This window comes from Mauremys mutica, chromosome 5 (genome assembly GCF_020497125.1).
Source record: "Mauremys mutica isolate MM-2020 ecotype Southern chromosome 5, ASM2049712v1, whole genome shotgun sequence".
NCBI classification, from domain to species: Eukaryota; Metazoa; Chordata; order Testudines; family Geoemydidae; genus Mauremys; species Mauremys mutica.
Genome location: NC_059076.1, coordinates 47348987 through 47372386, shown reverse-complemented (window position 1 = coordinate 47372386; position 23400 = coordinate 47348987). Strand labels below are relative to the sequence as shown.

The 23400-nt window shown below is 40.2% G+C and overlaps 1 protein-coding gene across 1 annotated transcript in view; it reads right to left on the bottom strand.

Moving 5' to 3' along the window:
• Positions 1–23400, bottom strand: part of FAT4 (FAT atypical cadherin 4) — a 233469-nt gene that overhangs the window by 26691 nt on the left and 183378 nt on the right. Inside the window, exons 10-11 of the mRNA XM_045018808.1 lie at positions 10532–10636; positions 7686–7993 (exon numbers count right to left, since the gene is read on the bottom strand). Coding sequence (XP_044874743.1) covers positions 7686–7993; positions 10532–10636 — 413 coding nt within the window. The remainder of the gene's footprint in view (positions 1–7685; positions 7994–10531; positions 10637–23400) is intronic.

Genomic DNA, 23400 nt, shown 5'->3' with positions numbered 1-23400 from the left:
TATGGTACTGCTCTGCTACCTACCCCAATAAAGGAGAACTAACAACTTAAAAAGCCTTCTTCAAAAATGTTAAGTAACACTTAACTTAGCTTTCAAACGCCTGAACAGCAAATGTAACTTTTCTTGTCTGCATTGTAAACACTGGCATTTTTATCTATTCGAATAATCAAAGTGGTGCTTTCCGTGCATTCTTGGTTGCAAAGATTTGAACTGCTTCCTGCTAAAGGTCCACAGTCTGGGCCAACTCATGCTCTATTCAGATGGTTGCAAAGCCAACCAGCCTCTCCTGCGTCATTGTGGAACGTAGATGTGTTTTTATTAACTTCAACTTGGAGAAGCTGGATTCTCCACTGGCAACTGTTACAGGAAGTGTTAGAAGTATGTGCAGAGCAACAAAAACATTTGGAAGGAGGCTGGTCATCTTATTTGTGCTTATATTCCAGAACAACCTTTGGAGTTGATCCTGCTGAAATGTATCTTGAAAGGGCTTTCAGTTCATCTCCTAAATCAATCGCATCAATATCATGCATGTCATTATATGTCAACACTGTCTCTAGTGCCCTGCATTTCTGGTGTAGGTCTTCTTCAGATATAGTGAGGAGTTTTGGAATATCATACAACATCCCAAATATACTGCTGTGTTCCTTGAGCTGAATGAAACATTCTTCAACTGACTATTGCACAATCTAGCATCTGGTTAAAGAATTCAACTTTGAATTGTTTGGGGTCTCTTATGGGATTATCCCATGCCTCGTAATAAAAATGTTTTCTTCTTCGGTGACTCTTGTATTCTTGAATGGGTGGGAAAATAGCTTCAGTGTGAAGTTCCTCTGCCAACTCCTGTGCACTCTTCAGAACGTTTTGAAATCCCTCATCTGACCGGTAAAACTGTAGGTATGACTTTGCTTTGTCCAGTTGTTCCATTGCTCCAGATATATCCAGGTCAACACCTTGGAATCTCCTGCTTACAACATTTATTTCAAACAGTATGTCATGCCACAACACTAAGCCACACAGAAATTTGAAGTTATGTATGTTTCTGGTGATTCCATTTCCCTCTGCCACTGTTCTCCCATGAACAGTTCCTGTCATAGCATTATCCTCCATAATGGCAACTATGGCACCATCTATCTTCCCAATTTGGTGTTTGATAGGCTTTATCTCCTCCACTCGACTTTCCCATCATGTGGCACTCAGTGGTTTCAGTGTCAGAGAGGATGTTCCCAGATGCTGCTTCAAAATTTGCCATCGATGAGTTGATGCAGAGAAAAATACATAGATGCTTTGAATTACATTAAAAAATTCAGCAGCCTCACTAGAAGCTAATGCTACATCAATGACCACCAAGTTCGATGAATGAGAACTTAATGGGACAAAAAAAGTTTGAGGGTTTAACTCTCGGATCCATGTCTGCATTCCTCTGTTCTTTCCTCTCATGTTGGCACCATTATCATAGCCCTGACCTCTCAAGTCAACTATCACAATTCCCGTATCTTCCAGCTTTTTAAGAAGCACATTAATCATACCAGCTCCTGTAGTATCATCAATATCAATAAATTCTAGAAGATGATCTCTGACAGTCACCATTGCAGGGACATTTTCACTAGGTTCTGTTGTTGTTACAAAACACACCATTAAAGTCATTTGTTCTGTATGGCTGGTGTCAGGTGTGCAGTCCACAATAACAGAGTAATATCTTGCTGACTTCAGATCTGACACAATCTTCTGTTTGACTTTTGTTGCCAGTAACTGTATGATCTCATTATGAATTTTTTTCCAAGGTAGAGGTGTGTGTACATTTCTTGGGTGGTGACTCTTCTTAGATGCTCCTGGAGTACAGCATCAAACTCAGCCATCAGCTCCACAATTTTAAGGAAGTTTCCATTGTTTGGCACATACAGCTGACCTGAAGTGCCATGCAGTGCTAGGTTTTGGGTAGCAAGCATTCCACAATGGCAATGAGCCTTTTCAGAACATTTTATAGATTCATAGATTCTAGGACTAAAAGGGACCTCGAGAGGTCATCGAGTCCAGTCCCCTCATGGCAGGTGTCTAGACCATCGCTGATAGACATTTATCTAACCTACTCTTAAATATCTTCAGAGATGGAGATTGCACAACCTCCCTTGAGAATTTATTCCAGTGTTTAACCACCCTGACAGTTAGGAACTTTTTCCTAATGTCCAACCTAAACTCCGTTGCTGCAGTTTAAGCCCATTGCTTCTTGTTCTATCCTTAGAGGTGAACAAGTTTTCTTCCTCCTCCTGATGACACCCTTTTAGATACCTGAAAACTGCTATCATGTCCCCTCTCAGTCTTCTCTTTTCCAAACTAAACAAAACCAATTCTTTCAGCCTTCCTTCATAGGTCATGTTCTCTAGACCTTTAATCATTATTGTTGCTCTTCTCTGGACCCTCTCCAATTTCTCCACATCTTTCTTGAAATGCAGACCAGCACTGGACACAATACTCCAGCTGAAGCCTAACCAGCGCAGAGTAGAGCGGAAGAATGACTTCTCCTGTCTTGCTCACAACACACCTGTTAATGCATCCCAGATTCACGTTTGCTTTTTTTGCAACAGCATCACACTGTTGACTCATATTTAGCTTGTGGTCCACTATAACCACTAGTAAAGAGACTCTGATGCAATCTTCTCTTGATGCTGATCATCTATGGTGGCCTTTAACCGTAGTCTCATCTCAAGCTCTTTCCACCTATGGAATGCGCTCTGGTGATTTCCTGCCTTCTCATGGCATGCCAGATTTCTAGCCAGATTTTTCCAGTCCTTTGTTCCCGTAGAACCCAGTGTGGCTGGAACATCAGACTGGAAGAGTTTGCAACAAAAACAGTATGCAGCATTCAGGGTTTTTGAGTACATATGCCATGGCCTCTCCACTTTGTCACCATTGGGGATTTCACACCAGTAATGTGTTGGATGGAAACTTCTGTTTTCATTGTCTTTGGGGAACATGAAGTTTTTCACTTGCTGTGGCCCATACAGTACAAGGAAAGTCCCTCAGGCTACTGCTCAAGTGGGTCCACAGTCCTGGATCATCTAGACTTAAGGTACCAAACTCAGAAGCAGCTGTTTCTTGTACCTCCACCACAGTCTTCTCTGATCTACATTTTTCTTCAGGAATATGCATGGTTACATCCATTTGAGATGGAGATATGGATGCTGTAATAGCTGCCAGGTCACCTGCACTCTGACTAGCTAGAAGATCGGGTATCTCCTCACCACTCACATCCCCACTGGGGCCGGAAGGCTCACCATGAACATTTGTGTCTAAGTATCTCAGGAGAGCTCCTTCCTGCTTAGATAGAAAACCTTCCTTTGCTTTCTTTCTTTTTCTGAATGCTGCACCAGAGGGGCATTTTCTTCTTTCATTCATGACTGCTGTTCTGTGCCAGCTATAGTGGCTCTTATCACTCAGTTGAAGGGAACAAATAAGCAGGCTGGTAGAAGGGCCTGAGTGAGGGAAGATATCAGCGTATTAAGGGCCTAACTGGCTCCTACTACTTCAGTTGACGGCCTGTTCTCCTCAAGTGGGTTCAGGGAAGCAGCAGGAAACAGGAAGCTCCCTGAGAAGCTGGTGTTAATCAGTCTAGGCTCCTGGGGTGCTAGAGAGATACATAAGAGGCTCCTTCTCCTCTCTCTCCCTGCAGCTCCTGCTGCTTTCTGTTATTCCCTCTGACCTTTTCTCCTGCCTGCCTGTAATGTCTCTTGTGTCCTCCTTCCTCCAGCACAGCACTCCACCATCTCTCTGCATCTAGAGCAGAGAGAATACATATGCACCAGCAGCAGACACAATTTTCTGCACTCTGGGTCCTAGTGGCACCCTTCCCCGCAACACACACACAGTCTGGCACCTGAGGCCATACTGTATTCTGCTACTGATCTTCACATAAAAGTCCCACTAGGCTCAACGTTAGTTCCTTCATGGACTAGACTATGGTATCTAGTATATATTTTCAATTTGATTTGAAGTGTGTCTTCCCAAAGTCTTGGGCACAGTACCAACATTACCAGTAAAGAACTGTCATAAACAAACTGGACCAATGTTCAAAACCACATACCCCTCTCAGTCCACCCCTAACAAAGATTGTCCCGTATGCATCATACTTCCCCAGAAAAATAGCGGGGAGAGCATACAGTGTACTGATCGGAACTTCACAGACACTACAATGATGGAAAGAAAGATCTCCTCCTTTGTTTCCTGCACAGTCATAGCATAAGACCTCTAACACGCCTTTTGCTGCAATTTTTTCAGATAAAGTCTGAGACTTCCACTCTGAGGACTCTAGCTCTCTTCACATGTCCTTTGTTGTAAATCACTTTGTATACTAACGTGACCTATGAGGTTGATGTATGGGAAGAGGGCATTTGGGAGCCACCTTATCAATCAGTGAGAAAAGATCATTTCAGTGTGCTACCGAAGTAGCTATCAATGGAGTGGTCTGTCAGCTGTACTCTGAGCATTCTTCCTCTAAGCCATCTCAAAAAGGTCTGGTTCCATTAGCTTCCCCAGGTGAATCAATAAAATAGGTGGAGTGAGCAACTCTGTGGGATAATCCAATGGTCATTGCGGAGGCAATGATATCTGCAGATGCGAGAAATGGAGAGCCATCTTCTGTACAGACAATGAAGTCACCTAGATCAATCAGTTTTCATAACTCCAATTTAAAATAAGGTATGGTGTTATATTTATGACCTCTTCACTAACACTCTAATCTAATGTCCATAAAATCAGCCGAATGACTCCCACTTATTTTAATGGGAATTGAATTGGGTCTTCTGAAATTTTTATTTTATTCTCAATTTAGCAGAAGCAATACAAAAATGTGCCACTTCCCCATTAATGACAGGTGGAATGTACTGCATAACAAAATGGAAGGTTAATTACTCCTTAAGTCAAATTTTCAAAACATAAATGTGAATCTCTGGATATATATTCAGCTTTCATATTACAGCAAAATGCATAGAAGCAGTTTATGGCAAATTTAAATATAATGTTACCGTTCAGCAACAGTTTGGTCTATGTTTATGTTTAGGTAACTCTACAGGAGCTGTACAAACACTAAATGCTATTAATGTGTCATTCTTGTGTAATATATTGACTTTTTTTGCTTACAATTAAGTTCGCTCACCACTAACATTAATGTCTGGTTGAAATTCTTACAAAATCTCCACACTTCATTTCCAAATACACATCATGAACTGAAACATCATACTGAATTCATGGTTCTCAAATTTAAATCACTTACTATAGTATATCCCAATTATGTATTTCTTGCCTCTGTTTTATTTTTAAAATGAAAGCTTATCTTGCATTTCTTTCCATACATAATGAATAACCTATTCCTCTTGAGAAACATGAGCCAGCAGCACCTAAGTACATTATATGCTGAGTATAAATTAAACAGTTCACAGAGCACATAAAATTAGTTGGCTAGTTTATATACATATTTTAAGAGTACGTTAACAACAAAAATGAAAGATCAGATTTTGTTTTTACTAAGCTCAATAAATGTAATTTCCACTAATTTACAGAGGTACACATTCTGAAAAGAAGGATGAGCTACAAGTCTATCGGAAGGGCTGGATATTTGAGACCATATTTTGCTTGGACCTGAGTTCACACAATTTATTTTCTAACATTAGTCAAATGCTCCTGCTTGTTACTTTAGCATTACTCTACAGTTACCTCTTCAAGTTATGAGGGTTTCTATCCTGTCACTCTGTAATATCTCAAAACTGACAACTTAATGATTTTACCAGTTTCCGATAAAATCCCACTGCACTGTAGGAAATGACAGATTTGAAATCCTGTAGGGAGGTTATTTTATACATTTTTTGACATGTGGGAGATATTTTTTCCTACAGCAGAAATACTTAAGACAAAAGTGATTCTTTTCACATCTTGTGTTTGTAAACAGCTGACGTGGTTAAGAAAGATTTAAATACAGAAACTATGTATCAGAATCAAGCCTTTCTTGAGGCTTGCTGTTAATTTTAAGCATATACAAAGATAATTTTCTAGAAAAATATACCTTTCATGTATAGTATAGCTCCTTCTATAGATCTGACTAGTTTGTTTGTTCTTTCTTGCTTGTTTGTTACAAATTTTTAACTTGTATACCTATAGTTAGGCATATAAATCTTTATTTAAGCATGTATGGTCTGAGTTAATTTAGTTAATAAAATCCATACTTGGATATCTAAATCAACACCTATGTGTCTGGTTAAGAATTCATATTTGAAAATAGGGACCCTAATGTGTTAAATATCTAAAATTAATATATTCCAAGACAAAACAGTATCCACTTGTGTAATTATCCTTCAGAAAGACATAGAAATAACATCTTTACAAACACTTATAAAAGAAAAATCAAATTTAGGGGCAAACTATCCACCTCCAGCACAAAGATACATGAAAGTGAAAAAACTGGGTCAGCAACTCTGAGTTGAAAAGAAATGCAGATGCAGGCTCAAGTTCCTCTCAGAGAAAGGAGCCAATGGCAGAACCTCTCTGCTGTGTAGAATCACAGATCCACAGCACCCAAATGCTCTTAGGATGCCTTGAGGCACATCACTCCTAAATAGGAGCATGGTTGGCTCAGTGGTTGAACTTCTATTGGACCCACACAGAGTCTATGCTGTATCTTTTCAGTAAGGCTCCCTGAACATGGGAACAGAGTTTAATGATACAATAATGCAGTATCCAAGCAGCACTGGTTTCTGCAGCATGTAATGGTAGGAAAGCTGTAGGGTTCAGAAGGGGCCATGCTGTGTAGAACAGCTGTTCCCTTATTCCCCTACCGCTTCTAGCCTGACAGGCAAAACAAAACTTGGAGCCCCAACCAGGTATTGTCCTCATGGACTGACTTTAGTTTCAGGCATGGAGGGAACATTGCTTAGGAGATACTGTTAAGAAAGGAACACAGAGAAAAGGCAAAAAGAAAAAAAAATCACTGAAAAAAAAAACCTGGGTGAAAAATGGAAAAGGGCAGAGCACCATGTATAAGACAACCATTTGCACTAGGCTAGATTTTTGGGCAGTTCTTCTCTCCCTGATTAATTGTGTAGGCTTCTTTTCAACTAAAAAATGTTTGTTTTAAAAATCATGAACACCTTTGAGAAAATACATGGGTTTAAATCATAGAAGAAAAAAAAGACTGGAAGCAGGACAAGTTTTGTAACATCTCTAAAAGTTTAAGAAGCTCACAGAAATCGAAGATCCCAATAAATTTGCCCATCTCTACTGTAGCTACAGTAAATAAGTGAAGCATCTACACTCACTCTCTTAGGGCCCACTGTAGTATCAATAGATAATTAGACTTCACTAATAATCTTCCCATATCACTAGATAATTAGCCTTCACTAATAATCTTCCCCATTGTCTGCAGTAGTTAATTAGTCTTCTGGATAGCTCTTTAGCTCATTAAGTATTCTTGTTCCCATTTTTTCAAGTTCAGATTTTTTTTTTTTGTATTCTGAGCAAACTATTATAATTCTTCAAGCCTTTTGGACAAGATACAAATTACAGTGTTTTTTTCCAAAGCTGGAGGTAAAGCTAGTGAATACAACTTTACCAGGTTTTATGTTCATTTGTGCTTACATGGAAGCCAAAGTGACTTGGAACTGAATGAACGTTTACTTAATTCTCAGTACAGTATTTCTTACCATTCCAGCCCTCCGGGCAATTACAGTGTGAAACTGGCCATCAGACACTTTCTTCGTTGTGGTAAGTTTATACGTGCCACTGCCAAGGTTGTAGGAGAATCTCAGCCTTTCTTCTGTTATTTCCAGAGCCAGGAATTCTGCCCGTTCTCCAGTCTGGTTGTCATAGTTATACAGCATTAAGGCATTACTTTTGATGGTTGCAAACTTTATATAAATATAATTGTTGTTTGGATCCATACTGGGAAACTCCATATAGGACAACTCTTCAAATCCATAACTATTCAGTTCACAATGATTTCCAAAGACACCTATAAAAGGAAACATATGTCTGTTATCAAATTATTTTTACCCCATTTAATCAAAGTCCAGGACATAAAAGCAGGTAGTTCAGTGCTTTTAGATGTGTTTATGACATGAGTTTCTTAAAAAGCATCTTAAAACACCATAAACAAAAACATATACATTTTGGACAAAAAACAGTTATTGCCCAAAGTGTTATTTGTTAAAGTACATATATTCCAAAACAACAAATGAAGTTATGGACAACTGGATAAAAAGCAAAGCATATTTTTGTTAACGTCTAGAGGGGTTTTGAAAAAACTTTTGAGTTGAGATTGTGTCAAATATAGGTATCAATGGACGTAATGTATTTTAATCCAGATATGGGGATGTATTTGTTACTGAACATATAAATATAGATGTTCACTTTCCATTCTGTTTCCCATTTCGCTTGTATAACCTGAGATTGATTTATAGCTAACTAGTTGATGCAGCTTCATTTTTCTCCTCTCTCCCTCCCACCAACTGTGTGTTTGTTTTTATTTGTGCTGGTTGTTTTTCCATTTTGTTTTTTAAATGAATTTTATTGTTACTGCAATGCTGAGCCAAAGAATTTACCCCACAAATATTTGTGGACTCGTGTCAAATAACGTGAAGAGAAATTCAAGCCAAGGTGGAATGCATCTTATTAAATTGTGATTGTTCCATTCCTTCTTGAATTTGGCTATACATTATCTATTAGACCTTACAGTTCAAGTCTACAATAAACTTAAAATATACTAAGCCTTGTCCATGAGGATGTGCATATTTTTTCTTTGCTATAATCTGGCTACAAACATCCGAGCCTTCCATTTCTCAGTATTTTATTTAATCTGAATATGTATGTGCACGCCATACATTTCTTTCCAAATGTCATCGAAGTGTGTAATTACTTTTCTCCTTTTCTATCTTATTCTCTGAAAGGTAGATGCATTTATAATGAAATCTGATTATAAATATAGAAAATGAGTAACTCTCTGAGAAAAATGATATAATATAGGATAAGAAATTCATTATAAGTGCAAGACAGATGAAAGTTTGCACAACAGTTAAAAATGTGTTCTGAATTTTTTTTTCTAAGATAGGGTTACTCTTTTGGCTGCCTTGTAAAATATTTGTTTATTTTTTCAGCTTTTTTCTTTTTCTGTTTAATTTGTTTTATTTAACAATATTCTTTTCTACATGAACAAAGACAATCCACAATGGATCTGAGTTCAGACCCAAGCTTTGTGTGACTGTACCAAGATCTCTGAAGTTACCCTTTTTATGTTTTGTATCATTACTGGCTGCTCAATTCCTGGTAGAAATTAGTGATAATTAACTTCAAGTAATTATTAAAATATATTGATAGGACTGTATGAATTCCTGGTTTTATTCTTAGAATTTAGGTCTAGAAACACTGCAAAGTTTTAATAGTAAACAATAAACAGAATGGGCTGGGATTAGTGTGGAATGATACAGTAATGTGTTTTGATCTTTCCACATCTTTTCTAATGCTTTTTAGCAAGGTCAAATCATTATAAAAATAAGTGCCATATTCAATATCTGAGATTATGTTGCTCATGAACAGAAGAGTTAATTACGTTTACTGATTCCTTGCCTGCATATTTTTGAGGAGTTGTGACTGCAAATGTGATTACTTTGTAAGAACATTGAAATACAACAGAAACTCCCCTTTTATAGCTAGAAAACAAAATATGATGCCTTCTTTGCAAATTATTAGTGTGTGGACCAACAGAACTTGATTGTGGAACTTACAATATATAATTCACAATCTTTACACCTACTATAACTGTATAGTTATTCAGAACTCAGTGGTGTGGCCTGCACTCAATGGGACTCCTTGTGTAAGGAAGTGCTCACCAATGCAAATAAGGGCTGCACAACCTAGCTCTCAGAATATTTTTGGGCTTTTCATCTGAGAAATGTCTTCCCCTCTCTTCTGGAACACCAGTAAAATACTCCAAAGGAAAATAAGGAAAAACTGTAGCTTTAAGGAATCCAAAAAGTGGGGGCAGCATGGAACCCAAACAATCCAGGGGAGTTCAGTGATGGATTGTGCAGGAAGTGATGAGTGACCAGTTGCAACCCAAGCAGCCTGGCCCTTTGTGGGCTGTGTGAAGAGGGGGTAGGGTGTAGGAAGGCAGCTGTGATTGTGAGCTGGGCATACAAAGCGGGAGGCATCTTGCACACGTGTATGTGTACACACACACACACTCTCAAGGACCAATAAGCATCTGGCCATAAGTGTACACCAGGAAAAATCTCCTCTCTTCCCTTTTGTTCTCATGTAGAAGAAACAGAAAGTGATATAAATTACTAAGGATTTCTTAAATAGATGCTTTTTTCTCTTAACTGGACTGTATTTTAACTGTATGTCATGGGACCCTAATGATTTGGGATATGCACGTGATTTATTTTGGTAAATTGAAATTGACATAAATAAATATAGGTTTTATTTAAGTGAACCTGAAGAAGTCAGTATATCTATGAAATGTTAACAAAAAAAAACCCCAACAGTAACTCACCAAATGGACAGTGGCAATAATATCCTTCCACTCCACTTTGACAGGACCCTCCATTGAAACAGGGGTTGCATTCACAGTAATTGACAGCAGATTCACATGTTTTCCCTGCAATCAGGTAACCAAATGAACTTCCATGTTAGAGTTTTCATGTCAGTTTCAACACGGGTCTTACATTAGGCCAACAAGCTTATGAACCTTGAATATATTTTCCAACTGTGCCTTAGAAAGGAAGAAAGATCCCATGGATCAGTCACATGATTGGGGGTCGAGACTGAGATTCTATTCCCGGCTTTGCTACAGATTTACTGTGTGACATTGGGAAATTTACTTAACTCCTTAGTGTCTCAAGTTATTATCTTACAAGTGTGTTGTGAGGCTTAATAAGTTGATGTTTGTAAAGTGCACTGAGAGCATCAAATATATAGATGGGAAGTACTGTTATCCCTATTTTTTTAAGTGCACTGAACTCCTCAGGGTGATGGGAATCAAGGATAAAGAAAGCCTAACTTGAATGAGTATGACTGTAGCAGGTTTAACACAGGCAGATATTATAAGTTATTTTTTGTATATTTTCCCATCAATTATAAGCTCCATCCTGAATTGGAGGGACCACGGTCCTCTGGAGCTAAAGCATGTTACTTTAGAGCCAGTTCTCTTCTGAACAGACACTGTCACATGTGCTAAATATTATTCACCAGAGAATAAACTGACGGCCTATAATTCATTTCAACAAGCCTAAACGACAAGTAAGTATTTTTGCAGACTTTGTACATAAATGAAAGAATAATAGCAAGAAGAGAAACTATCACAAGTATGTACAGGAGTGCCAAACTAAAATGCTGTTCACATGTAAACCATAACCATGTCCCTAATCGAAATAATAAACTAGAGTTCTCTTCTCTGAGGTGCTCAGATACCATAGTGGTGCCTGAATAAACCCAATTTTCCCAATCCATCACCTCCGTCTTTGCATCCCTCCACTGGTTCTTCCTTTTCCACTGCATCAACCACAAACTACTTGTCTTCATTTTTAATCCCATTCATGGCTTAGCTGCACCCTATTATCTTATACAGTTTACACATGTTGACACCTGCCTCTTAGTGATACCAGCCTTTATTGCTAATTAGTCAAAATTCCAACAATCACTTTTATATTTTTCTCATGACACCCTGACAAATCTGCAAAGCCAATTAACCTTATTCAAATCTCTCTTTACAACTCACCTGTACCATTTTGCCTACAAAATACTTGGAAATGGCTAGGCAGCTGACATTCTGCTTATAAGTACTACTTATTACACTACAGATAACTGTCTCACTTTTACCACAACACAAATATTAAACATTGTTAGAATACTGCATGGAATAATAGAAATATAGAGCTAGAAGGGACTTCTAAAAATCATCAAGTCCATCCCCCACCCCCCCTGCGCTGAGGTAGGACCACGTAAACCTAAATCTTTCCTGACAGGTATTTTTCTAACCTGACCTTAAAAACTTTCAATGATGGGAATTCCACAATCTCCCTTGGAAACCTCTTCCAGAACTTAATTATCCTTAGAAAGTTCTTCCTAATATCTAATTTAAATCTCCCTTGCTGCAGATTAAACCCACTAATTCTTTTCCTACCTTCAGTGGACATGGGGACCAACTGATTCATCGTGTTTATAACAGCCCTTAACATATTTGAAGACTGTTATCAGGTCCCCCCTCAGTCTTCTTTTCTCAGGACAAAACATGCCCATTTTTTAACCTTTCCTCATAGGTCAAGTTTTCTAAACCTTTTGTTGCTGTCCTCTGGACTCTCTCCAATTTATCCACATCTTTCCTCGACTGTGGCACCCAGAATTGGACACAGTACTCCAGCTGGGGAGTGACCAATTCCACATGGAGTAGGACAGTTACCTCTTGTGTCTTACATATGACAATCTTGTTAATACACTCCAGAATATTAGCCTTTTTTGCAACTGCATCACATTGTTGACTCATATTCAATGTGTGTGTTTCAGCAGTACTACCTCCTAGCCAGTTATTCCCCATTTTGTAGTTGTGCATTTTTCCTTCCAGAGTGAAGTACTTTGCACTTGTATTTATAGAATTATATCTATAAAAATTTCTGTTGATTTCAGACCAATTCTCTAATTTGCAAAGATTGTTTTGAATTCTAATCCTGTCCTCCAAAGTGCTTACAACCCCTGCCAGCTTGATGTCATCCACAAATTTTATAAGCATACTCTCCACTCTATTATCCAGGTAATTAATAAATATATTAAATAGTACCGTACCCAGGACTAACCCAGATACATCCTCCCAGTCTGACAGTGAACCAGTGATAACTACTTTTTCAGCAACCACAGTATAGTAATGTCATCTACAGAAGTGGTTCTCCAAGCCAGTCCACCACTTGTTCAGGGAAAGCCCTTGGCGGGCCAGGCCGGTTTGTTTACCTGCTGTGTCTGCAAGTTCGGCCGATCGTGGCTCCCACTGGCTGCGGTTCGCCGCTCCAGGTGCTGGCCACCCTTCCCGCAGCCCCTATTGGCCTGGAGCGGCGAACCGTGGCCAGTGGGAGCTGTGATCAGCCAAGCCTGTGGACGCGGCAAGTAAACAAACTGGCCCGGCCCGCCAGGGGCTTTCCCTGAACAAGCGGCAGACCGGCTTTGAGAACCACTGATCTACAGCATATTTCCCTAGTTTTCTTATGAGAATGTCCTGTGGGACTGAGTCAAATACCTTACTAAAATAAAGATATATCATGTCTACTGCTTCCCTCCTATGCACTTGGCCAGTAACCCTGTCAATGAAGGATATCAGGTTGGTTTGGCATGTTTTGTTTTTGAAAAATCCATGCTGGCTATTCCTTATAACCTTATTATCCTGTAGGTGCAACAAATTGAATGTTTAATTAGCATAATCTTGGGTATTTGACTTCGAGAAAACCAAAGTCTAGTTACGTGAAGGCCACTCATGTCCCATGATGGTAACGTGTAGTATGCAGTACTCTCTCCTTGGTCAGGATCTTACATTTCTGAGTATTTTGGATATCCTTAAATCCATTTAGAAAACCAGGGTTGTACTGTGCTAACTTGTTTAGCATCCTAGAAATTTTGCAACATGTGTCTGCCTGTTTTCAGTACCTTTTGGTGAGGGGGTTATACATATAAAATTAAATGAAAAAGAAGTGTTCAGCCACTTATCCTGCACAGGCTGTCTAAATCAGTCAGCACAGCAATATGGCAAGAAAGTGATGGGAAAAAAGTCTTTTTGGTTAATATTAAACTCTTAACTTCACCAAAGGTACTGGAAGCAGGTCGAATGCCTGTATCTGATCATACTTTTTTTGGGGGGGAGGGGGATTTTAATTTTTTAATTTTTTTTCTTCTTATGTGCAAGGGGGAGTCTAATCTTTCTGATCTTAGATATACCTGTTTTCTTTGTCATGAAAAATAGTATCCTAGAAATATTGATCTTTGATTGTGTTCAAGTAGGAGATAATATGTGGGGTAGAAATAATAAACTTGACTCATTGACATTTCTCAATAGTTGTCAAAATTCAAAGCTAATAGTGCTAGTCTTTATGACTTAGCTAAAGCAAACTCAATGTTCATCTTTTTCTTCTTCCTCATTATCCACTAAGTCAGCTAAAGAACGTGAATGTTTACCGTTTTTAATAATGTTTTCTTCACATTTAACAATGGTTTGAACAATTGCTGATACCAGTAAAAGTTAGTTTACATTCCTACCAGCTGTTTTGACACAGGAGAAGTTCTCTTTGATTACGCTAGCTTGGGGTACTCTTTAAACTAACATTTATTAAGAATAAAGAGCAAATCCAAGTCTATCTCTGCAGCTCACTGAAGTCTTGAGAGGAATGGCTCTCCATGTTTGAAGTAACTGTGTTGATTTAACAAAGTTGTCTTTGAACCAGTACAGATCACTTATCCTCTTCAAATCAATGCTACACACATTCTTCTAGAAGGCAAGAACCCTATAAATCAGAATCAGGGAACAAAAGTAGAACACAGGAGGGCTATTTCAATTTAAGCTTAAGGATTCTCCACATAAGCACTTTCAAAAATTCGTTTGATAAGAAGGCCTTTAAGAAAATCTGGTAACCAGGCAGTGAGAGACAAGCTCTTGTCAGAGATTGAAAACAGAGTAAGAGATAGGAAGTAAAAAAACAAAATAGAAACAAGAGACATGCCTACATACAGATCTATAAAATCAATGGATTTTGATATTTAGTTCAATAGGAGTGGAACCGAGCCCTTTATTGATACCATGTCAGTAGCTCTCTCTCTGTAAAGCCAAACTGCCATAGCCCTATGAATCCAACAACAGAGACTCAGTGAGAGAGAAAAAATAATACATGTTAGAGACCTCCAAAATGATTTAAAATAGCTTTTCCATAAGCCAAGGTATCACAATGTTAGTGTTCGGAACAAAATACACCAAGCCAAGAATAAAATGTTCTTTTCTCAGCAGAAAGTATAGGTTCTCTGCTCTCTGGCATGTTTTTACTTGTGATGGTTCATGAGATATTAAACCTTAAACGTATCCCTTCTCCAGAACCGAATATTTTTCCATCCTGACAGTCAGACAATTCTGTAATTCTGGGGAGAAATTTGGTAGCTGGGAGAGGATATTTCTCTAGCAGATAGGTTTTAAAAAAAATAAAATAAAAAAGATGGCTCTTGGAAGGTGTTTGAAGGTTACCTATTTCTATGGCAGAAATCTCAGCACATAAACACTAGCTTTCCAGCTTTAGTAACAAAACTATTCTTAGAAAACATAGCATGTTTACTTCTCCCATCTGCTTACTGAGGTAGGCCTAGGGCTGTGATAGTTTATTACATCTTTTAAACATCTGATTAATGTAAATTACCGGTATGCTAGTTTGAGTTTTAATATAATGGTTTACCTGTATATGAATTACATCTGCAGTGAGGTGTCTGCTACATGTAAATTCTCGCATATAAATCTGGGTTTGGTGGGAAAAGTTTGCAAATTTACTGTTGTTTTCCTGTTCTGTTTGGGATAAAATGGATTTGTATTCAGAGATTCAGTTGTTTTATCTGCAGAGACTAAAACAGAACTGTTTTCCATGATCAGAGTATGAACACAGACATCAGTAAAGGACAGACTGTGAACTCCTTCCTCATATTGCTGAGCAGTTAATTACCTGAGTAATTCCATTCACTCCAGTGGGATTACTTGGGTGAAACACTGCTCACCAATGTGAGTAACGGATTCTCAATCTGGCCTTAAGTGCTTACTTCCATTGTTTTACTTAGAGATGCTTCCTATGAATTTAATTAAACTCACAAGTTTGGCAAGTTTGGGGTTTTCTAAACACACTCCTCGGGGCATTTTTCACAAAGTTTCACTGCTCTAAGATTAATAACATGTGTGTCAAATAGTAATGTTTTGATGAATGAACACATTGATTTGCTTAGATAAAGTATGACCTGGAGTTAAACATATCGCCAAATGATTATTAACTTTTCAGTACTATGGGAAATTCATCTTTAAGATTTCATTTTCACAGATTTGGATACTGTGAATCTCATAGCCAAACACTCATCTTTATTTTGATGAGATATAGAAATTAATTTTGTTTCCATAAGTTCGAGTGCTTCAGGTTTATCAAATGTGAGGAAAGGAAAGAATGAGGCAATGATAATCCAGGGTGGCTCAGGTATGCCAAGTCTTAATATTTGTGGGGCATATAGCTGCATCGAGTGGCTGATGCAGTATGTCAGGCTAGTAGATATTCCCACACACACAAAAAACCTTTCAGTTAAAATTGCTGGAATGCACCTTCTTCCAAAATACACCTAAAAAGGCACTAAACGGTTGTCTTTAAACACCCCATCTACGTTCCCCTTCTCAGCCTCAACTTCTTCCTTTCCAGAGCCCAGACTCCATGTCATCCCAGGCAGGGCCGGCTCCAGGGTTTTTGTTGCCCCAAGCGGCAAGGGAAAAAAAAAAGCAAAAAAGCCGCGATCGTGATCAGTGGCAGCTCCACCGTGCCGCTTTCTTCTTCGGCAGCAATTTGGTGGCTGGTCCTTCCCTCCGAGAGGGACCGAGGGACCTGCCGCCGAATTGCCGCCGAAGAGCCTGATGTGCCGCCCCTTGTCCTTGGCCACCCCAAGCACCTGATTGCTGAGCTGGTGTCTGGAGCCAGCCCTGATCCCAAGCAACCAACAGAAAGATATCTTTGAGCTCATTTTTATAATGTTCATTTTTATAACAATTTTTAAATTAAATTAAATCATCATAAAAATAAAGGGAAAATGGATAGTGATTTGTGGTGGGAATAAGGGAGCTGGGCTGGATATTGGGGCTGAGAAACTAGTGTAGGCAGCGGGATCCACAGGTTTAGCACAGAGCTGTGCTGTCCTGCCCCACTTGAGAGCTCTGCTCTTCAGTCCTTGCTACTAACTTTTATACCTCCCCACTTATCCAGGCCCTCTCACACCTAGCACCCAGCCCCTCAGACAATTAAGCTCAGCAGCTGAGTCCCTGCATATCATTGACTTCCTGACATCTGCCTGCTGATGAATCAGAGGAGGTTTGTCAGGATGAGCATTTAGGCCTGGATCCACAAAGATAGTTAGACACCTATGGTGTGCTCCACGAAGGGACTCAAGTGTCTTAGAATGAGAGCCACAACGCCCCAGAGCATGCTAGGTGGGGAACTGCCTAAGCTAGCCAATGTGAGACACTGATGGAGGTGTGGGGGGGTGCTAGACCCCTTCCCCCTGCCCACAGAAGTAGGCATCTAAGTTTGGGCTGCAGGGAGGCACCTATCTCTGTTTGCCATCAACGAATGTGAACCTTTACAGGTAGACTCACACTAGCAGGGCTCAAACGAGCACAGTGAAAAGTGTGTGGACATTGCAGCTCAGGGGACAGCTCACTCTCCATCTTCCACCCTCTGTAATACCTCTGTTCAGTGGAGGATAAAGTTTGTCAGGCTGGTGGATTCCTTCCTGATTTGGGCATGGGAACATGGGCATGGGAACATGGACCTTACCATGAGGTGAACTGAAGTGGTCACCTCAGGTGCCAGACTCTGTGTGTGTGGGAGGATGCCACTAGGACCCAGAGTGTAGAAAATTGTGTCTGCTGCTGGTGCATATGTATTCTCTGCTCTAAATGCACAGAGATGGTGGAGTGCTGTGCTGGAGGAAGGAGGGCACAAGAGACATAACAGGTAGGCAGGAGAAAAGGTGAGAGGGAATAACAGAAAGCAGCAGGAGCTGCAGGGAGAGAGAGGAGGAGGAGCCTCTTATGTACCTCTCTAGCACCTCCAGGAGTCTAGACTGATTAACACCAGCTTCTCAGGGAGCTTCTTGTTTCCTGCTGCTTCCCTGAACCCACTTGAGGAGAACAGGCAGTCAACTGAAATAATAGAAGCCAGTTAGGCCCTTAAGACACTGATATTTTCCCGCACTCAGGCCCTGCTATGAGCCTGCTTATTTGTCCCCTTCAACTGAGTGTTAAGAGCCACTATAGCTGGCACAGAACAGCAGTCATGAGTGAAAGAAAAAGCATTCAGAAAAAGAATGGGGCAGCATTCAGAAAAAGAATGGGGCAGCATTCAGATAAAGAAAGCAAGCAAAGGAAGCTTTTCTATCTAAGCAGGAAGGAGCTCTCCTGACATACATAGACACAAACATTTACGGTGAGCCTTCCAGCCCCAGTGGGGATGTGAGTGGTGAGGAGATGCCTGATCTTCCAGTTAGTCAGAGTGCTGGTGACCTGGCAGCAACTGCAGCATCCATATCTCCATCTCAAATGGATGTAACCATGCACATTTCTGAAGAAAAGTGTAGATCAGAGAAGACCGTGGTGCAGGCGCAAGGGACAGCTGCTGCTGAGTTTAGTTCCTTAAGTCTAGATGATCCAGGACTGTGGACCCACTTGAGCAGTAGCCTGAGGGATTTCCTTGTACTGCATGGGCCACAGCAAGTGAAAAACTTCATGTTCCCCAAAGACAATGAAAATAGACGTTTCCATCCAATACATTACTGGTGTGAAATCCCCACTGGTGAAAAAGGGGAGAGGCCATAGCTTATGTACTCATAAACCCAGAATGCTGCATACTGTTTTTGTTGCAAACTCTTCCAGACTAATGTTCCAGCCACACTGGGTTCTATAGGAAAAAAAGAATTGAAAAAATCTGGCTAGAAGTCTGGCATGCCTTGAGAAGGCAGGAAATCACCAGAGCGCATTCCATAGATGGAAAGAGCTTGAGATGAGACTACGGTTAAAGGCCACCATAGATGATCAGCATCAAGAGAAGATTGCATCAGAGTTTCTTTACTGGCAAAATGTTCTGAAAAGGCTCATTGCCACTGCGAGAATGCTTGCTACCAAAAACCTAGCACTGCATGGCACTTCAGGTCAGCTGTATGCGCCAAACAATTGAAACTTCCTTAAAATTGTGGAGCTGATGGCTGAGTTTGATGCTGTACTTCAGGAGCATCTAAGAAGAGTCACCACCCAAGAAATGTACACACACCATTACTTTGGAAAAACAATTCAAAATGAGATCATACAATTACTGGCAACAAAAGTCAAACAGAAGGTTGTGTCAGATCTGAAGTCAGCAAGATATTACTCTGTTATTCTGGACTGCACACCTGACATCAGCCATACGGAACAAATGACTTTAATGGTGCGTTTTGTAACAACAGAACCTAGTGAAAATGTCCCTGCAATGGTGACTGTCAGAGAGCATTTTCTACAATTTATTGACACTGTTAATACTTCAGGAGCTGGCATGACAAATGTGCTTCTTAAAAAGCTGGAAGATATGGGAATTGCAACAGCAGACATGAGAGGTCAGGGCTATGATAATGGTGCCAACATAAGAGAAAAGAACAGAGGAATGCAGACATGGATCTGAGAGTTAAACCCTCGAGCTTTTTTTTTTTTTTGTGCCATGCAGTTCTCATTCATTGAACTTGGTGGCCAGTGATGTAGCATCAGCTTCTAGTGTGGTTGCTGAATTTTTTTATGTCATTCAAAAAGCATCTATGTATTTTATTCTGCAGCAACTCATCGATGGCAAATTTTGAAGCAACATCTGGGTACATCCTCTCTGACACTGAAACCACTGAGTGCCACACGATGGGAAAGTCGAGTGGAGGCGATAAAGCCTATCAAACACTAGATTGGGAAGATAGATGGTGCCATAATTGCCATTATAGAGGATAATACTACGACAGGAACTGTTCGTGGGAGAACAGTGGCAGAGGGAAATAGAATCACTAGAAACATACATGGTGTTGTGGCAAGACATTCTGTTTGAAATAAATGTTGTAAGTAAGAGACTCCAAGGTGTTGACCTTGATATATCTGGAGCAATGGAACAACTGGACAAAGCAAAGTCATACCTACAGTCTTACCGGTCAGATGAGGGATTTCAAAACGTTCTGAAGAGTGCACAGAAGTTGGCAGAGAAACTTCACACTGAAGGTATTTTCTCACCCATTCAAGAATACAAGCGTCACCGAAGAAGGTGACATTTTGATTATGGGGCACGGGATAATCCCATAAGAGACCCCAAACAACAATTCAAAGTGAATTTTTTATCAGGTGCTAGATTGTGCAATACATTTTCATGCAGCAGTATATTTGGGATGTTGTATGATATTCCCAAACTCCTCACTATACCTGAAGAAGACCTACACCAGGAATGCAGGGCACTAGAGACAGTGTTGACACATGATGACATGCATTATATTGATGCGAGTGATTTAGGTGATGAACTGAAAGCCCTTTCAAGGTACATTTCAGCAGGGTCAACTCCAAAGGCTGTTCTGGAATATATGTGCACAAATAAGATGATCACCCTCGTTCCAAATGCTTTTGTTGCTCTGCCCATACTTCTAACACTTCCTGTAACAGCTGCCAGTGAAGAACACAGCTTCTCCAAGCTGAAGTTAATAAAAACACATCTACGCTCCACAATGATGCAGGAGAGGCTGGTAGGCCTTGCAACCATCTGAATAGAGCATGAGCTGGCCCAGACTGTGGACCTTCAGCAGGAAGCAGTTCAAATCTTTGCAGCCAAGAAGGCACGGAAAGCACCACTTTGATTATTTGAACAGACAAAAATGTCAGTGTTTACTAAGCAGACAAGAAAAGTTACATTTGCTGTTCAGGCATTTGAAAGTTAAGTGTTACTTAAAATTTTTGAGCAAGGCATTTTAAGTTGTTAGTTCTCCTTTATTGGGGTAGGTATCAGAGCAATACCGTGAGAGGAGTAGAACACGAATAAGGCAGAACTGAGACCTTTCAAAGTTTTGGCCCAAGCGAGGGGCATGGGAGCGTCATTTGAGCTCCCCGCCTCACGTGCCAAAATGTTGTGGGCCAGCCCTGCATGGGAAGAAGAAAAAATGATCTTTATGCCACTGACAAAAACTCCCACAGAGACTGATTAATTAGGGACAGAGTTAATTAATATTGACAAGATCAAGTTAAGCTCCTATATTCAGGATGAAAGATTGCAGACAAATGATATAGATCATATTTTAAATTACTAAGAACCAAACCATTTGTTAATGAAAATATAACTATGTGTACCAACTGAAAGCTGCTGGGTTAAACTTTGGGATGTTTACATTGCATGCCTCAATATGCCCATGTTTAAAATTGATTCTTTTGTTAATTTAATTTTGAATTTGAAACAATTTAACAAATCTACATTCCTTTAACCTAATAAGGTCTTGAAAATAGGAAATGTAGGGTTCATGGCCAGGACAGGCAAACTATGGGAAGCCACAAAGTATATTCCTTTTAGAAACTGATTCTTTTCAAAACAAAACCAGATCATCATTAATGGACGTAATTATAACAGACTGGTTAAACCTTAATGATGTTGGTCTGAGGTAATCTGTCTTTATAATGCTATTCCGTGGAATGAGCTAAATTGCCTCCACAGTGTGATGAAGTGACATGCAGCTGATAAAACATAATCAATCAAATAAAAGTAAGTCTACCCTCTCGGTCTTGAAGTACGCTATTACAAAGATCTACAACTCATGTACTCTAATTTACAGGGAACAGAAGGCCTGTGTTAGAAAGCACTAATATCCACACACAAGAAGTCAGAGATGGTGTCTCTTGATGGTGAATGCAAATTCAATTATGAGGTACAGTATTTTTATTTTGAGAGCAGCCATTAAAACTATACATATGGTGCACTAGCTCTTTCTACCTACCATTTAAAATGGAATTACTCATCTCCTTATGGGTAGGGGGCTGGACAAAAGTATCTTGGCTTCTTCTTTCACTTAGGCACACAGAGAGTATATTCATGAAGATACAACTTTGTGCTCTCTTTGTTAAATCAGTATAGCTGTCTTTAGTCAAATATTTTTTATTTATTTCTTTTTTTTGTGGAAAAGAATGTTTAAGGGAAACAGGATTAATCCTACAACCCTTTCCGCCATTTCTATATTGGTATGTTGGCAATAAAATAATCACATACATGCATACTATACCAAGTGAATTAGGTGATCCAGTCTCACTACATAAATAAATAGTGAATAGTCAAGGACAACAGTTCACAAACAATCCATATGCTGAAATTTGCTTGCATAAACTGTGCGGCAAATTTACAGAACTCAGGACATGTTTGTGAACAGTTTTCAGGCAGAAAAAAAGGGCTAAATTTAAATTATGAGCAAATTATCCAATTTGCCCTACTGATCTCCAACTTTAAAGTTATTTTGCTTTATTGATTAAAAACTTTAGTATCTTTATTTTTCTGTCTCAGCTATTTAGTCTTCAGAGACTTAAGTAATATTTAATTCTAACTGCTTGTCAGCAGAAAGGAACTATCAGTTGACTTTTTTCCTCATATCTTTGAATTAGAATGGTGTGTTTCCTGAAAGGTCAGTTAATCTATGAAGTTTAGAACTCCCAAATCTGAAAACTCGCTGATTTTCTGTTTTACAATTATTAGTACTGACAGATAGTTTTAACCAGCATATAAGGCACCATGTAGAGTATATAGTTTGAAAACTACTCCTGTAGTTTTTTCTGTGCCAAAAAATTAAAAGTTCTGCACACACTTTAAAATTCTGCAAATTTTATTTGTCAATAAATAAATGTGGAGGCTCCAGCATGGCAGTGCAGCGCACAAGCCACTGGCTGCCTAAAGGTGGGAGATCATCCTACAGTCCCCTCTGGTGACATGGACTCGGTGGTGAGGCTGCACCCAACACTGACACATGGCAAGGGCTGGGTCTGCCCCAGAAAAAGCATGAGGCCCTGCCCCTCCATGCCAGGCACACCGGGTATGGGCAGGCAGGCTCAGCTCAGCAGGATCCAGGTGTGGAGGGTTAGTGTGGGGGCATCAAGGTGTGGGGTGAGAGGGTTCTGTGAGGGGCAATTTGGGTGCAGGCCACTCAGTGGGAGGTCTAGCTGCAGGGGGATCTGGATGCACCGGGGCTCACTACAGGGGCTCCAGGTGCAGGGATAATGGGACTCTGAAGTGGGGTACAGGTGAAGCTGGGGCTCAGTGGAGGGGGCTGGAGTTTGGTGGGGGGTTCCGGCAAGCTCAGCGGGGGTTCCAGGTATTGGGGTTTGGTGGGGTGGGGGTATGGTTGCAGCTGGTTGGGGCTCAGTGGGATCGTGGTCCAGGTGAGGCAGGCACATTGGGGTGATCCAGGTGCATGGGGTGGAGGCCTGTCAGGGTGGGGCTCTGGGTGCAGAGGTGGAGGTCCAGATGCAGAGGGGTGGGGCTCGGCAGGTGAGTGGTCTGGGTGCAGAGGCAGGGACCCAGATGCAGTGGGTAGGGGCTAGGCAAGGATCTGGATGAGGGAGGGGGCGTGGCAAGGAGGGCCAGTGCG